At 44.5% G+C, this 18,244-nt stretch overlaps 1 protein-coding gene across 1 annotated transcript in view; it reads left to right on the forward strand.

Annotated features, from left to right (window-relative positions):
- Positions 1–311: 311 nt before the first annotated feature.
- Positions 312–18,244, forward strand: part of ADGRE1 (adhesion G protein-coupled receptor E1) — a 34,482-nt gene continuing 16,549 nt past the window's right edge. The window contains exons 1-11 of the mRNA XM_037504250.2: positions 312–383; positions 2,056–2,118; positions 8,219–8,365; positions 8,856–9,011; positions 9,120–9,239; positions 11,120–11,266; positions 11,696–11,845; positions 13,396–13,536; positions 13,621–13,767; positions 15,061–15,149; positions 16,652–16,732. Of these exons, the coding sequence (XP_037360147.1) occupies positions 350–383; positions 2,056–2,118; positions 8,219–8,365; positions 8,856–9,011; positions 9,120–9,239; positions 11,120–11,266; positions 11,696–11,845; positions 13,396–13,536; positions 13,621–13,767; positions 15,061–15,149; positions 16,652–16,732 (1,275 nt within the window). The 5' untranslated portion in view covers positions 312–349. The remainder of the gene's footprint in view (positions 384–2,055; positions 2,119–8,218; positions 8,366–8,855; positions 9,012–9,119; positions 9,240–11,119; positions 11,267–11,695; positions 11,846–13,395; positions 13,537–13,620; positions 13,768–15,060; positions 15,150–16,651; positions 16,733–18,244) is intronic.

The following is an 18,244-nucleotide window of genomic DNA, read 5'->3' on the forward strand; positions in this document are numbered from 1 at the left end:
GGATTTGCCTTCTTGGGAAAAAATGGTGAAATCTCATTTATTATTGGTGCAATGAAAGAAGGTGATGAGAGATGGGAGATAGGTGTTGGTGGGGAAGACAACAGGAAAGAGAACAAGGAGAGAGAACAGCGACACGCCAACAGGAGTAACTACTCATTGTGAAGAGAGGGGAAAGTTAAGGGCCTGCCCCATTGTCCTTATTTAGTGGTAGCAACTCAGCAGAAAGGACTGTGATGCTCTGGTTACATTGAGCAATCCCGGCTCTACCCCTTCCTTTTACCCACTCTTGGTTGCTGAAAACCCGAGGAAGGGAGAGAAGGTTCCCCTCTTCGAATCACAGAACCGTAGCATGATGTGGCGCTTCAGCGTGTTCCTTTTCTGCGGTGAGTGTGAGGGTGAATGGGGGTGCCAAGGGAGGCCTGGGCTGGAAATGTTGTGTGTGGGAAGGGAAGCTCAGGGACTGTCCAGCCAAGAGATCATAATTCCAGGCTGGACAACCTTTGATAAAAGATCTTTGATAAAAAAACCACTCAGCTTGGAATTGTATCTGTCAGAACAGTTTCTTTATGGTCATTCATTTGATGTGTGTTTCCCGGGCACTTCTTGTGTGATGACAGCTGCTATTCTAGGCACCATGGATAGAGCAGTGAACAAACAGACAAGGTTCCTGCTCTGGGGATGGGAATGGCGGACCAGTAAGAGGGGTGGACTGAAGAGATGCACTACCTGTAATAGCAAACACCCACTTAGCGCCACTTCAAGATCCTCAAATAGAAAGTACATTCAATTTTCACAACATTTCTCTCATGCAGGGTCTTTACTAGCCCCATTTTTACAGAGGAGGAGATGGACTCAAAAGAGTGGCCCAAGACCCTTAGCTAGTAAGGGATAGAGCCAGAATTTAAAACTAGGCAGTCTCGTTCAGCATCGGTACGAGTTATCACTATACTGCGCTGCAGCAAATAATAAACAAAAGCGCCTCAGATAAGTGCTAAGTGGAAGTGCTAGGAGAGAAGTTGTTACGGAGCATGAGCGGGGATCATGTTGAAAGGAGAAGTCAGGGAAGACATTTCTGAGGGGTGATATTTGTTCTGACACCTTAACAGTGAGGCTCTGCCTCACTGTTATGTCTATTCTCTGATTTCTCCCTGTTTGGGTGTCTGCTTGTCTTGATCTTATTAATCTTCTATATTGAGGTTTTCTTCACGTTTTGTGAGTCCTGGCCATTGAGTCCAATCTAAACAACAAGTGTGGGTTTTCTCTGCTATTGTATGGTGGGTTTGCTCCTCTGACTTTATGGAAGAGTAAACTTAGGCATGAAACGATTAAACTTTGTTTCTAAAGTCACACTGTCAGTAATTGGTGAAGCCAGATTTTGAAACCCAAGTATTTTGACTCCAGAGTTCATATGCTTAACACGAAGGGTGGGATGGTTCGTTTGCTAAAATAATGAACAAGAAAATTTGAGTTAGTGATCATGAATGACGGTGCTTAGAATCTAGGACTTGTCAATCAGAAGACTTCACTAGAAGGTACAAGTAACTTGTGTCCCAAATGCAGGAATGTGGAGTTGTTACTGTGGAGTATCAGCTCTGAGATTAGCTAATAGCACCCCTTATTCCAATCTAAATTAGCCAAGAGTGCTGCTGATATTGACAATGTTGATGATGGTGGTGATGATGATGGTAATGAAGATGATGGTGGTGTATTGGTGGTGGTGATGAGAAAGGTGAAGATATTGGTGGTGGTGATGAAGGTAATGGTGGTAGGGATGATGATGGTGAGGAAGATGGTGATAGTGATGGACACCCACACTCACCATCACTATCACCATCTTCCTCACCATCATCATCCCTACCACCATTATCTTCATCACCACCACCACCATCAATATCTTCACTCAGATGATGACTTTGATGATAATGTTGAAGAAGGGCTAAATGCTGGTGTAACACATTTTAGACATTTAAAAAAAATGAATCACTTTACAGTATATCACTACAGAGATACTGTGTATCTATATGTGTACATTCATCATGTTTTCTTTCTTCACAGGATATTGTGGTATGTACAGTTGTGAAGGATCCACAGCACCCACACTGGCACCAATGGCAAGGGGTAAGTTGGTGGAAGAGAATCTGTATGTCCAATGTGGTGGGAGGACAGTTTCTAGGGAGGAGACGCTTCTGTTCAGGAAGGCAGAGACAAGGCGGGATGCTTTCTGGGAGCTGGTTGCTGAGAGAGCAAGGGCTGACATCCAGGTCTCTTGGTTCCCAGCCCAGGCTCTTCCCTTTGTGCCCCAGGCATGCGAGATCTCAGGCACGTCGCATTCCTCTCCGATCTTCAATTTCCTCAGCTGTGAAATACGATAGCAAAGGCTCCTACCCTACAGGAATATTGTGAAGTTTAAATCAAAAGTGGCACCTGGTACATGAGGCAGTGTGGTGGGAGTATGGGCGGAATTTACTCTAACTACAACTCTGTGTTGAAAAAAGCATTTTTCTTGTTTTGTTGGGTTTTCATCTTCCATGTAAACTCCTGCTGGGTAGGGGAGGGAGAGCATCACCAGTTCTTTGTGTTCTCAGCAACTCCATTTCCTAGTTCAGTCCCACTTGTGAAACTCAGAGTGTTTTCTTAGTTTATTCTGGTTCCTCCCAAGATGGTGTCTGAAGGTTGGTTTTGGGTCAGCTGATAGGAGCCTGTGAGTGTGAAATGTGGGTTCTGGGTGGGGCGTTTTGTTTCTTGGTGACACATGGCCTCACTTTACCTTTCCTGCTATCCTCTGGGAGGCTCTGTATGGTTCATGGAGCTCCTGGTTCCTGGGTTCAGGCTATAAGAAACCAGAAGTGTTTTCTTGAACCCTTTGCTGGCTATTTCCTTCTGCTAGTTCTAATCATCTGCTCCCTCACCATTGTGGCAACAGCAGGAGTCGAGTTTCTTCTCGTAGACCAGGAGATTCCACCCATCTTTTGTTGGCAGAAATTGACCCCTAGCTTTGATGCCCCTGAAATTTGCCATTTCTGTCTGGTAGTTTCCGAAGTGACCCATCTTCACCTAGGTTTAGCCTTGGGGTGGGGTGGCAGAGGAGCAGGGTACCCGAAGGGTCCATTTCACCTTATCCCTCTATCAGCTTCCCACAATTTTTTTCCTCTCTGTATGATAAATATTTCCCTTGCATCCATCTTGAGTCTTCTCTATACTTCCGCTTAATGGAAACTCTATCTTCCAGTCCTTCAAGCCTACCTATTAAAAATAAAGTTTTATTGAGATGTAAATGAAAGTGTGTGTATAAAGTGTACCTGTTGATTTGATACACTTATATAAGGCAAAATGATTACCACTGTAGCACTAGCTAACACCTCCATCATGTCACATAATTACCATTTTCTTTGTGGTGAGAACATCTAAGAACTACTTAAGTATGTTACACAGCATTGTTAACTATAATCACCAGGCTGTACATCAGATTCCCCAGACTTACTCATTTAATAAGGTTTTGCTTTCAAGTCTATTATCTTGCTGGGAACTCAAAAATTTGTATTCAGTAATTAAAATCTGAAACACTACCATTTTGTTCTTATTGTGTGTATGCTGCTAAGACATCTTAATTTCCCCCCAGCAAGATAAATTCCTTTGGAAGAGTGTGTTGCAGGAGGAGGGTCACATCCTTATAAATAGAAGAGAAAATGACATCAATATATTTCTACAAAGGTCATCCTTAATTTAAAAAGCCTATCATTGTTTCTGACCCTGAAAAGCCTTGCCTGGTGAGGAAGCGATTGTATTTACCTCCGCAGCTCCGGATGCAGCACATGCTGGCCCGTTACGTGGGTAAATGAAAGGCACACACACCCCATGCTGAGAGTGTGGGAAATGTCATGGTAGAGGACATATAAGAATTAAAACATTGGAACTGAAAAGATGTAACATTTGAGAAAAATTGGTGCTATTGGGATTAAAAATGCATAAACAGGTGTTAATGTTAATGCATCAATATTGCTCATTTTAATATATGTTCCACTTCATAAAATGCCATCAAATGCACATGTACTTTGACACAGAAAATTCTCATCCAGAAATGTATTCCAAAGTATATTCAGAGAAGCGGTCTGGCCATACTTTAATACTTGGAGCTTAGAATAAACTGTTTACACTAAGGGACTGCTTGATTAAATTGTGTTGTTAGAGGAACACTAGCTATTGTAACAAATGAGCCACAAACCATCAGTGACTTAATAAAAAGAAATTTAATTCTTATTTAAGAGTCAAATGCAGGCATTTCTTTCTAGTGGGTGACTCTCCCATGTGATGATTATGTCTGTGGTTTATCCATAGAAGGTCTCGGAATTTCTGCAGCCAGTGGCAGGAAGGTAAATAAATGGTGGAGAAGACAAATTCGTGTTATGAAACCTAAGCTTGGCACATGTCACTTCCACTCACCTGGCTGTATCTGGAGAGGTTCAAACACAGCCTGATCTTGCAGGAAGTTCTCGTGAGTTGTGCTAGCAAGGTCCACTTGCCCAGAGGCCAGGGCCAGGCGGGGCGCTGAGCCTCCTTCACGTGTCAGTCTGGGCTTCTGGGCAAGTGAAACGGCAGGAGGAATGGGTGCGCCAACCTGCTAAAGTGGGTGTGGGTGGTAAAGCCAGTAGTGGCTACATCCGGCTTCTTATCTGGCAAGGTATAAAGAACTCATGAGCTGATGTAGGTCAAGAGACTGGTTTTCCTCTTCACACGCCCACCCCTGCTTTCTTAACTTCCTGCAATAATCGTGGCATTCAGGGGCATACGGATCAGGTGAGAGTGTGGTTCATGGCTGGCTCTTAAAGGGACCTAATAATGTCCTTTCCTCTGCTTGCAGATTGGCGATTGAGGGTGATGATTCTCCCTCCTCATTCTCCCTCTGCTCTGTTCCTCCCTCCTTCTTCCCCCAAGAAACACAAAATTATGTAGTTCTTATTGGATGGGCTGCAGCAGGGCCAAGGCTGGGACTGCGTGAGGGGGCACAGCCAGGTATGGCCGGGTGTCCCGGACTCCATTCTAGCACTTCCGACTTAGGTGTGGCCTGGGTTAGGTCACACAAACTCTTTGGTCTCCATTTCCACATCTGTAAATGGGAGTCACAAATGTTTACCTTGAAGTAGGGTGACCAACTGTCTGGGCTTTCCACAGGTGAGGGATTTACTCCTGGATGCTAGATTTTGAGCACTCACACTGGGGAAGACTTGGGGAAAACCAGGATGACTTGGTCATCCTACCTTGAAGCATTATTGGGGGGCTGCAGGAAACACATGGAAGGGGCCTGGTGTGTGGAAGGCACCTATGAAATCCAAGCTCTCATTCTATTTTAAAGAGTCTCTTTGCCTCTGAGTTTCATTTTCCACTTAGGTCTATTATGATCATCCATTATGTTGTTTCGCTTATTAAGGGTCAAGTGTGGGTCTCAGGTGGATGGTCTAAATGGAGTTAGCCCTGGTCTCCTGCCTTGCTGTCCCTTCAGAAGCAGCTACCAAAGAGTGCTTGTGAGCACCTGAGTCTGGTCCTGCCCCTCCTCTGCCCATGATCCTCCAAGGGTTTCCTCTCCCTCCTCATCACTCCACACCCCCAACCCCATATAAAAGCCCACACCATCTGGAAACCCAGAAGGCCCTGCAGGATCTGCTCCTTCCCTTCCCTCACTTCCTCTTCTCTCCTTCTACTCCTCACAACTACATCCCACACATCAGACACCACCTACCTCAGGACTTTTGCAAGAACGTTCCCTTGGCCTGGAATGCATTGCCCTGCACATACACATAGCTTCCTCCATTAGCTTTATGTTTCAGTTCATGCACCATCTCCGTGGTGACTGCCCTACTTTTGGCATTATGTCCCCCAACCCCACTGCTCCAGATTATCAACTATGTGATGGTGGGGAATTTTGCACATCTTGTTCCACTGCTGAATCCACTATGTCCAGAACAGTCCTGGCATATCGTAGGTGTTTATTAGACAGGGCTTTCCAGAGAAAGGAAACCAATAGGATGGCTATCTGTCTGTCCATCCATCCATCCACCCATCTTCTTCATTACCATCATCTATCTGTGTATGTGAAGATGTATTTTAAGGAATAGGCTCATGTGATTATGAAGCTCCAAGATTTGCAGGGTGAGGTCCAAAGAACCTGAGACTGCAAAGCATCTGGGGAGCTGGCGAAGGTGAGCATAGCTGATGGAGCACAGGAGGTGAGCCAGTGAGACTGACAGGATCTCAGTTGACAGGACTGGGTTGTTATGCTGCTTTTGGGTGGACTTGAGCTTGAGAGATTGAGCTAGAGAAAAAGAGTAGTGGGAAGCTCACAGAAGCTAGAGACCACAAGTGGTAATTGAGCCGGAAGTCCACAGAGAAATGTTGCCTCTGCAGATGAAAGAGGAAGCTGGAAATGAGAAGAGAGATACAATCTGAGGCATCTTGCAGGGAAGGGAGATAAACAAGGTTTGTTGGAGGGAAGAGAGGGCCCGACTCTCATCACCCTGATAATGATAATCCCGTGACCTCTCAGTCTACCAGTTGACATTGATGGGTTCCTCTCTTTCTTTCACACCCCACATCTAACTCATTGGAAGATCCTATTAGTAGCATCTTCAAAATCAATCCAGAATCTCATTCTTCCCGCTGCTCCCCGCTGGGCTGTATCCACCCAGGTGTATCATTGCCTCCCAGCCCCCAGCCATTTTTCTTCTGGAAGTTGGGCCACATGTCACAGAAGTCACTGGCAATGGTCTAGAAGATCCCACATGATCTGGCCATGTCAGCCCAGGTGAAGAGGGGAAGAAGTGGAGAAGAATGCTCCTTCTTTTAAGGGTAGGGCTTAAAGCTGCACTTACCACTTCTGCTCATTGGCTGGAACTTGCTACACGATCACACTTCGTTGCAAGAAAAGCTGGACCACCCTCTAACTGGATAACCACCCAGAAGAGAGGAGGAGGGGGCACAGCTACCACTTTCTGCTTTGACGTCTTCTGCTGGAACTTCAACCCACTTGCCCTTGCTCCAAAGGCTGCGTTCTGATGCTCACACTCTTCTGCTTGGAACTTTGATGTCACTGTGGTGCAAGGACCAGCCTCGTCAGCATCCTTCAGGGGCCCACTAGACACGCAGACTCTCAGTTGTCTCAACAGACCTGATGAATCCGCATCTGACTTTTCAAGATCTTCCACGGGCGGGACAGAGACTACTTCTCTGTGGTCCGTACTTTGAATTGCACTTTCACGTGCACAGAAATCACTGGAAGATCTTGTCAAAATGCAGATTTTGATTCAGGAGAACTGAGGCAGAAGCTGAAATTTTGCCTTTGCAGCAAACTCCCAGGCAGCACTGATGCCGCTGGCCCACAAGCCAAACTTTGAGTCGCAAGGGTCTAGGGTCTTCCTGGGCCTGGACGGAGCAGCTTGGTTGCTGTGGCAGAGTCTCAGGGCTGTCGTGACCAGTAGCTGCAAGCTGAGTGGCTCATGGTTCCGGAGGCCCAAAGTTCAACCGCAGGGTGTCAGCAGGCCTATGCTTTCTTTGAAGGCTGCAGGGGGAGTCTGATCCATACCCGTCTCCAGCTCCCAGGCCTGCCGCCACCCTGGGCATGCCTCACTGGTAGACACACCATTCCAGTCTCTGCCTTGTTGCACTCGGTGTTCTCCATGTGCCTGTGCCGCTTCATCTCTTTTTTTTTTTAAAAAAGATTTATATATTTATGCATACAAGAACTGGGGTACAGGCCAGAGGTGCGGGGAGTGAGAGGATTCACCAGAGAGAGTGGGGAGCAGAACAGGCAGATCTACTGACATACACTGCTGAGGGGAGCAGCGGGCGAGACAGGAGAGGTCTGCTCGCCCTGTGGGTCACCTGCCTGGCCCGGCCAGGGATCGAACTCGTGGCTGGTAATACCTTGATAGCTCTGTCTTTAACCCCTGCGCCACCAGGGAGGCCCCTCCCCCTCTTTTTATAAGAACACCAATCATATAAGATTCAGGGACCACCCTACTCCAGCATGATCTCAACTTATACCTTGGTTCTATCTACAAAAACCCTTTTTTGAAATAAACTTACATTCCCAGGGCCAGAGGATTTCAACATTATCTTTTTGTTGGAGACAATTCAAACCACAACAATCGCCTTCACCTCAGATGTTGGCTTCCCTTGCAGCCTCGGCCTGGTGCTCTAATCTCTGCTCTTCCTTCTACACCGCCAGGTCCGGATAAGTGTGTTGATGCCACCATGTGCCCAGCTTATGCGACCTGCACCAACACCCTGGACAGTTACTATTGTTCTTGCAAATCAGGCTTTCAGTCTAGCAACGGACTGCAGAGATTCAAGGGCCCAGGCGTGGAATGCAAAGGTGAGCTCGCACCTCCTCGAACCCTCTGGCCCTTGGCAGGAAAATCAGGTGGAAGCTGACTGGGTAGCAGGTGCCGTTGTTTCCCACCCTCTCCCTCTCCAGCATTATATCCTTGCTTCCTTATTCCCTCCCTCCTCTCCTTCCTCTCCCCTAGCTCCCCCCTCCACCCCCCTCCACCGGAGCTGTGGGGAGAGGGCTCAGTCACGTGCCCGGTGAACTGCATTCTCACTGCAGGTGAGGTTTCCTCACAGAAGGGCTGCCAGTTCCAAGAATGATCATCTCAAGAGAACCAGGTGGAAGCGCAGGACATTTTTGTGGCCAGCCTGGTATTTTGAGGACCTGGTGTCACTTCCACCACAGTCACTGCGTGCTCAGACCCCGCCCCTCGGGGGAGGGAGGGCAACACTCACATGGAATTGCTCAGCCGTCTTGGGAAAATACACCCTGCCACACAAGAAAAATTTGTAATTCAGACTCTTTCTCTGGCTAGATATTGATGAGTGTTCTCAAAGTCCGCCCAAGTGTGGTGCTCACGCCATCTGCACAAACCTGCGGGGAAGATACGGATGCAGCTGTTTGCCGGGTTTCTCTTCCCCCACTGGGAATGACTGGACCCCTGAAAATTCAGGCCCTTTCACCTGCACAGGTAGTGCTCTCGGGGTTTTGGTGGATGGCTGCCACCAGGTGCACACGTGTGTTTTCAAACTCAGGCACCCATTTTGTTTTGATCCGTACTCTCTCCTTTGTTCCTCAGATGACGACGAATGCCTCAATGATGGGGTCTGTCCAGAGCATTCTAAGTGCACCAACCTCTTGGGAAACTACACGTGCAGCTGCTTGGCTGGATTCATCTCTCGCAATTCCATCTGTGAAGGTGCACGTCACTTTCTTTTCTTTGTGTACCTACTTATCATCTCATTTGATGATCCTATGAGGTAGCGATTATGATCCTCATTTTCAGGATGAAAAAGTTGGGGCTCAGATGAGCAGTGGGCCAGGAAGTTCTTGAGTTCTGTCCCTAGAGTGATTTTTTGCCCAGGGAATATTTGCACTCTCTGGAGGTTTTTTTTTAATCTTCAAGGATGGTGAGGCGGGGGGTTGTGTATACTACTGTCATCTAGTGGGTAGAGGCCAGAGATGCCCAGAACATTCTCACAACCAAGAATGATCTGGTTCCAAATAGCAATAGTGCTGAGGTAAAGAAACCCTCTTCTAAGGGGATCCCAAACCCAACTGCAGAACTTTTTCCTAAAAGGTAGTATTTCAATTAAGACCCATGAGGCATCCTTGAACCTCCCTCCTCTGCATATCAAGTCAGCCATCTTGTCTTGGGAAATATACTAAATACTAAATGTCCATCTTCACTGTCCTTTTTTTAAAATATATTTTTAAAGATTTATTTATTTATGCATACAAGAACTGGGGTGCAGGCCAGAGGTGCGGGGGTGAGAGGATTCACCAGAGACAGAGCGGGGAACAGAACAGGCAGACTGACTGAAATACACTGCTGAGGGGAGCAGTGGGGAGACTGGAAAGGTCTGCTGAGCCGTGTGGGTAGCTCCTTGGCTGGGGATCGAACTTGTTCTGCAGGGGCTGTGGATAGCTTCATAGTGCTGCGTTTTAGCCCTTTGTGCCATCAGGGAGGCTCCATCTTCACCGTCCTTGGTGGAGATTTCATCATTACAGCAGCAGTCTCTCTGTCAGTCTCTCCCTTCCTCTCGTCTTGTCCTCTCGTTTCCATCCTCCACACCATGTCAGAATGTTCTTACCAATACATAAGAACTCCATCTCCCTGGGTCTGGGCCAGCGCTTTTTTGCTCCAATTTCATTGATAGGAAGTGACCCCATCAAGCAAGACAGGGATCGATCAAAGCCCTCATCACACCCCTCTTGGGTTCGAGTCAGACACATGTGAAGTCAATTGGATTTTTCCAATTCATTTGTTCCAGAAACTCGAGTCTTTGTGGTCCCAGTTCTGTCTGCATGAACACCCCGGGAGAATACAAGTGTTCCTGCCTGCCTGGGTTCTATAACAAATCACCCTAAAAATCGGTGGCTAAAAGCAACCATCATCTGTTTAGTTCTCAAGTCCCCGTATTGGCATTTTAGGTTGACTCTGTGGATCAGTTCTTTGGGTCTCATTTGGGCTTGTCCATGAATCTGTGGTCAGCGCAGGTCAGCTTTGCTGAGATTAGATGGATACCCTCACATGCGTGGGGTTCATGTGGGAGGGTCTGTCTTTCTTCCATGTGTCTTTCATTTGTCATTGGGCTGATCTGGGGCTTGAATAAGGCAGAGGCCAAGAGGCCGAAGAATGAGTGGAAGCAAATTGATCTGTAGAAGTCTAAGTTGGGACCTGGCACAAATCACTTCTGCTACATTCCATTGACCAACTCAATCCATAAGACCAGCTGGATTCTACACCTGAAAGACAGGAGTGACAAAGTCTTGTTGTGCTACACAATCTACATCCCAAGGTGTGGATTCAGGGAAGAATAAAAGTCTATGGTTATTTCTGCAATCTATTTCTGCAATCTATGTTTTGAAGTTACTTGCCATCCTTTTGCTTATATACCATTGGCCAGAATTTAATTTCATGACCTTGCCTCACTGTAAGGGAGGTTAGGAGAACACGGGTATTAGGAAGCTTCAACATTGTGTGCCACAAGTTAAGGACAGGTAGAGCAAACCTGTTTGCAGTATCCTGTCCTCTCCTCAGCAGACTTAACCTGGGCTTTCTCTCCCATTCACCAGATGTGGATGAATGTGCCCAGCCTGACACTTGCCCGGATAATGCAACTTGCCACAACAGTATTGGAAGCTACTCTTGTACCTGTAACTCAGGATTTGAATCCAGCAGTGGAAACATGAATTTCCAGGGCCCAGCAGAGACATGTGAAGGTAGATGGAAGGGTTTGTTGGGGAATCAGGTCCAAGCCTGCTTGCAAAGACAGCTGTGGTGGGGGCACTGGGTGGGTCTCAGCTGAATTCAAGTTCATTTGCAAAGCTGAAGCCAATAATCATGAACGATGAAGGGGCTCGATGCAAGAGATGAGGTAAAGAAGCTTCTCTGATATTAGACATTTGGGGTCTTGTATGCTCCAATGAGGAGTTCAGATTTTATCCTGAGCCACGGGGAGTCTCATCAGAAGATTTGTATGAGTCATAAACATGCCTTAGCTGTTTCCTTTCCATATATGATGAAAATGTGCATCTGAAGGTAAGTTTGGAGTCAAGGAAACCCACTGACTTCCTCACTGGCGAGGCTGTGAGTTGCTGCTATAGTCTCAGCATCATTCCTCTTGCTGACTTAGATGAGTTTTCTGTTAGATGTGGATGAATGTTCCAGAAACTCAAGTCTTTGTGGTCCCAATTCTGTCTGCACGAACACCCCGGGAGAATACAAGTGTTCCTGCCTGCCTGGGTTCTATTCGCCTGACATTTGGACCCTTGGAAAACCAGAGGCTTTAAAATGCACAGGTAATTCTCCCAGTGATATTGAAGAATTTCTCAATGGTAATCAAGCTACCCTGCAATGTAGTGGTTTATAGCAACAACCATTTGTTCTTGCTCATGATTTTATGGGTTGATCACATGGTTTTTCTGGGGCACCAGAATGACTGTCATGTCCAAAATGCTTCTCGCTTACTTGGCTGGTAGCTGTCCCTGGTCTCTGGCTGGGAGTTCAGTTTTCTTCATGGATCTTTCTTCATGTCTGCCTTAACTTCCACTCTGCATGACAAATGGTTTCCAAGAAGGAAAGTTCCAAGAGAAAGGAAGCATAAACTTGCAGTCCTTATAAGACTTGAACTTGGAAGTCCCAAAATATTCTACCACATTCTAATGGTCACAATTCCAGCCTAGATGCAAAGGAAGGGGAAATGAACCCTCTAGCTTACTGGAGAAGCAATAACAGAAACTGAAAACCATCCCCTAATCCAGCTCCACATGCAAAATAATTCTAGCTGTGCTGTCTCCAAGAGAGCACATGTAGTTGATGCTTTCTGCAAGTGGGTAAGAAAAGCACATATTGGTCAGAGATGTTTTCTATGACACAAAGAAAAAAACTACTTCCCCACACCTTCCAACCATGAGACATTCTCCTGTCATTTGAGGCCCCAGATTAGTATACATTCATATCACAAGGACTTCTCCCAACTCTCTGTGGTATTACCCAGAGAAAATGCCTTATGTCCTCATAAGCTGCTAGTGGATGCTGCTTATTTATTTTTCATGGTTTATGAATTGACACAGAAATATAGAAGGTTTTGTCCTTACCTCCTTACTAATTCTTTTTTCCCAGGAAATTCCAGTCCCTATATCTTCTGTGTCTCAGAGACCCTGAGAGAGATCAGTAGCTCTGTGTTCCTGTGTGACATGACATCATGCTGTTTTGACTAGGCCAGGATTTCTTAACTTTGAAACTATTGATATTTTGGCCTGGATAGTTCTATGTTGAGGGGTGCTGTCTGATACATTGTAGGATGCTTGCCAACATCTTTGATCTTCTACCCATCGGATCTCAGTGACAACCAAAAATCTCTCTAGGCATTGTCCAATGCCCTGTAGAAAGCAAGTTACCCTCCATGGAGAACCACCACTAACAGTTGAAATGTCTAACTCTTACAACAGTCAATGTAGATATACCTGGCTAGAGGGCAATTTTCTTCCATTTAGTGGTAGAAGGATCCAGTCTCCTTGCACCTGTTAGTTTTTCTATCCCTTAGAATCTTGAAATCCTGGATTCTAGCCAGTGGCATGGAAAGAGAGAAGGTACCCCACTTCTTAACTACCGTGGCCCGGAGCTGACTTAGGTCATATCCTCTCATATCCCATGAGTGGAAACTAGTCACATGGCCCACATGGATGAGGAAACTAGTCACATGGCCCACATGGATGAGGAGAGTTCATGCTACCTGATTGCAGAGGGTTCTGGGAAATGTGGTTCCTGGTTGCTGAGTGTTCTGGGAAACATGATCCTTAGTTGGGCATTTTTAGTGACAACTCCATGCTCTGTCTCTACACCATAGATATTGATGAATGCCTTCATACGTGCCTTTTCAATGCAACATGCACCAACACTCCTGGGAGCTACTTTTGCACCTGTCACCCTGGCTTTACCCCAAGCAATGGACAATTGACCCTGACAGGCCAAGAAGTGGAATGCAGAGGTAAACAGAGGTTTTGCTGGATATCTCTGGAAAGAAGTATCTCCTTTTTACTCTGGTTGCTTGATATGCTTGTGTTCTTTGCAGATGTTGATGAGTGCCTCCAAGATCCATCACCCTGTGGTCCAAATTCTGTCTGTAGCAATACCCCGGGCTCGTACACCTGTGGCTGCATTGTGGGCTTTTATCCCAATCTGGAAGGCTCCTGGGAATATGGCAACTTCAGCTGCAAAAGTAATGATCTCCTTGTGTGTCTTGGCACACAAGGGCAATTGTTTATCTAAATCTGTGTCTTGCTTTTGTTTTAAAATCTTTACTGACCAACTTCTGGGTCCTTCTCTTACTTTTATCTCATTGACATATTCTTCCTTTTTTCAGTCATCTGCTTGCTCATTCATTAATTCACTCCATAAATTATTTTAGAGCATTAATCAATAAAAACAAATCCACTGATTAATTAAATGTTGATAAATAAAAACCAATCAATTGATTTATTAAATAGCCAATTAATGGAAATAACCAATTAAAATGAATTAATTAGTTAAAAGTAATTGACTAGGCAAGTCCTTGCACTTGATACCGAGGATTCAGTCCTGAATGTGATCGACATATTAGCCCTCATGTAGCTCATAGTCTAGGGAAGGAGGCAGAGAAAACACATGTAATTATTTAATAGCCACAATAAATGCAACAGTTGAAAAATCACAGTGCACTCTTGAGTGACTAATATGATATTAAATATACTCCAAGAAACTGACATTTAAGCTGAAACTTGAATGAAAAACAGGAATGACCCAGGTGAAGAGTGGAGATCAGTGTCACAGGCTACAGCGTGTGCAGAGGCCCTGAGACTAACACAGGGTGAAGGCAGAGGGAAATAGCATTAGCTGCATCTGAGGAGGTGGGCAGAGGTAAGATTTTGCAGGATCTTTTGTCCTATGTAAAGATTTTCAAATTCTTTTTGCCAAGAATAGCAGGGAACCATGAAAGATTTATTTTTTTTTACTTATGGATTATTTAGTACATTAAAAAGAAGGTAACTTAGATGGAAGCCATGGAGTATAATAATAAAATGAATATAGGTGAAGCCCTTGCCAACTTTAGAACTGGAATGCCATTAATGCCTTTGCATTTCCTGCATGTATCTTTCCCATTCTATCTCCCTGTCTCCCCACTAGGGAAATCATTTAGAATTTTGTGCTTATAATTCCCTTAAAAAAAAATTTCCCTGCCCCACCATGTTTGATATTCCTTGACAATAAACTGTCTAGTTTTGTTGGCTTTGGAACTTTATAAAAATGGTATCATATTATGTACAGTCTTTTCTGACCTGCTCTTTTTTTTTCTTAATAAATCACACTTCTCAGAGCCCCTGATAGAGTGTACAGCTGTAGGTTTTTCATTTTCTATGTTGTGTAATATGGTTTTGGGTGAAATTTAAGCAGGGGGTGATGAAATCAGGCCTGCCTTCTGACATATCTTGCTGTGGTTAAAATTTGATGTGGTTGCTTTTGTTTTTTTTCCTAGAGATTCCCTTCAAGTGCAAAGAAGATGTGCTACCTGACAATGAGCGGGTCCAGCTATGCCAAGTGGGAGCAGCGGTGGAGTCCAAACATGTAAATATTTTTGAAGGTTCCTAGCTTGGGAGGTTTTCCCAGAAGTCTCTTATGTAGAGTGCTGCTTTGCAACTTTAACAAAGGCAGAAATAAGAGTGGCCTACACCAGACAGCAGCTTACGTCTCCCTTTGTATTCATCTGAGTGTCAGCTTTAAGAGCTAATGTGGTGGCTCCATAATGCTTGACCATTATCAACACAAGACTCCCACATGGCCTAAGATGATTGCTGCAGACCCTGCCATCATCTGCATTACAGCTGATGGGGACAGGGAGTGGGGAGAGGGTAAGTGAAAGACATGGTTTTCCTTTCAAGACCAAGGATCACTTCGACTCACTCCTCATTGTCCAGAAATTAGCCATGTGGTCATACCTAGCCAAATGGAAAGCAGGAAAAGAGGACATTTGTTTATCTAAAACTTGGGCATTCTTTTACTGAAAGGAGAAAGGATGTTGGTGTTGCATCACTGGTGAAGGTGCTGGGGCTACACCTGTGTGAAATTGGGTGGGTGACACATAGTCCCCAGGTCAGGTAAAGAGGAATTCCATGTCCTTATTGTGTAATGAAGTCATGCCAGTGAGTAACAATTCCGTACGACGCTTCAGGATGGATGTCATTATTTTATGATTATTATTATTTATTTATTTTATGTATACAAGAACTGGGGCACAGGCCAGAGGTTCAGGGGGTGAGGGGATTCATCAGAGACAGAGTGGGGAGCAGAACAGGTGGATCTACTGAAATATACTGCTGAGGGGAGCAGCAGGTGAGACAGGAGAGGTCTGCTGCACCATGTAGGTTACCTCCCTGGCTGGGGATCAAAGTCAGGCCATAGCAGTGATAGCCCTGAGACTTAACCACTAGGCTATCAGGGAGGCCCTATGTCATTATTTTAAATATGAGCTTGTAAATTAACTATGGAATTCTTATGTACTTTTACCTCTGTGTTGTTTAAATTGTGGTGAAATACAGAGTTGCACAATTTTAACCATTTTAAAAGTATACAGTTCAGTGGCATGTGGTACAGTCACAATGGTATACAACCGGCTCCTCAAATCTACCTCTTTTGTTAAAAATCAACTTGAAAGGAAACATTGTACTCATACACCTTTGCCCCCATACCCATTACTTTCTGTGTCTATACATTTGCCTGTTTTCGATATTTCATATAAATGTACTCACACAGCATGCCCTCACTGAGCCTTACATTTTCAAGGTTCAGCCATATTATAGTATAGGTAAGTGGCTCACTCCTTTTTGGTGACTGTATAATATTCCATTTGGACCTCTTTTTTTTTTTTTTTTCAGATTGCCATGTCTTTTTACTTCACTAAATAGTTGTGCTGTAGTTCCAATTTGATCAAATGGTGATTTTTTTATTTCCCTGAGAACACATTATGTCTCAGGAATTCAGGTTTATCCCCAATGGAGTGGTTGATGGCTAAGTTTAGGGAATGGATTGATCAATATTCACTCACAAATGTTGTTCCCTTGGGGGCACAGGTTTCCTTTTGTGAGCTAATAAACACCACTTTCAATGTTCTGGATGAAACCTGTGAAAATAGAACCATCGTTTCTCTGAAGGTAATGATAAAGTCTTTGTGATTGTGTTTTAAGTTTTGAACATCTTGGGGCAGAAATTCCTCTTTATAATTGGTGGGTTTTGAGTTACTGGTAAATTTATTTTGTAATGTGTGGAAACTAATCTTTATAATTAATGGGTTGTGAGTTAATGTTTAATCTATTATAGTAAAGTTTTACAAATTAATGCACAGTGAAATCATGCTTTTCTGTATAGTTCTATGAGTAAACCACCTGAGTGGGTTTACGTCAGGATACAAAACAGTTCCATTTCTCCCCCCAATTCCTTTATTCCTTTTTTTTTTAAGATTAATTTATTCATTTACACAAGAACCGGGGTACAGGTCAGATGTGTGGGAGGGTGAGAGGATTCACCAGAGACAGAGTGGGGAGCAGAACAGGCAGATTGACTGAAATACACTGCTGAGGGGAGCAGGGGGCGAGACAGGAGAGGTCTGCAGCACCATGTGGGACCCTTCCCAGCTAGCTGGGATTGAACCGGCGCTACAGAGGCTGCGGATAGCTTCACAATGAGGCTCTCAACCGTCTGCGCCAGCAGGGGAGGCCCTACTTTATGATACTCCCTCTATCACTAGTCTCTATAAATTCCTGATCTGCTCTCTGTCATTGTAGTTTTATCTTTTCAAGAATGCTGTATTAACGGAATCACACGTTATGTGGTCTCTGAAGCCATTTTTTTTTCTTTTTTTTACTCAGCATAATGCCTTTGAGATTCACCAATGTTCTGTTTATCAATAGTGCAGTTCCCCTTTTATTTTCTGGTAAGCATTAGTGACATTCAGTACATTCACAGTTGTGCAACTATCACCGCTATCTAGTTTCAGCATGTTTTCACTGCCCCAAAGGGGATTTCCAGATTCATTAAGCAGTCACTTGCTCCTATTTCTTCCAGTGCCCGGCAAGTACTAATAGGCTTTGGCTCTGTTGGTTTCACTTCCTGGATATTTTATGTAAATAGATCATACTCCGTGTGCTGTTTTGTGTCTGTTTCTCTCACTGAGCATCACGTTTTCAAGATTCATCCATGTTGTATGTAGTATGTGTCAGTGCTTCATCTTTTTTATGTCTGAGTAATATTCCATTGTGTGGATGAGCCACATTTGTTTATTCATCACTTTTGAAAGACATTTAAATTGTTTCCTCCACCACCCTAGTCTTTGGTGATTATCAATAGAGCTGCTATGAACATTCATTTGCGTGGGTGTGTATATATGTGTGCACCTGAATTTTCGTTCATCTTGCGTAAATACAGTGATACATTGGCCAACATATGGGAGATGCATTCTGAGAAATGCATTGCTTAACATCATAGAGTTTAATTACACAAAATTAGCAGACTTAGACGATCTGGTATGGCTCATTGATGGAGCACAAGAGTATTAACATTAATATTATGATTATTATAAATTATTTTCTTTCCTTAACGTTATTCTTTAGACATAATCAATGTTGACATTTAGAGGTGCATCTTTTCATATTTTTTACTTTTGGTGA

Source organism: Talpa occidentalis, unplaced genomic scaffold (genome assembly GCF_014898055.3).
Source record: "Talpa occidentalis isolate TD23 unplaced genomic scaffold, MPIMG_talOcc4v2.1 talOcc4.12, whole genome shotgun sequence".
Lineage (NCBI taxonomy): Eukaryota > Metazoa > Chordata > Mammalia > Eulipotyphla > Talpidae > Talpa > Talpa occidentalis.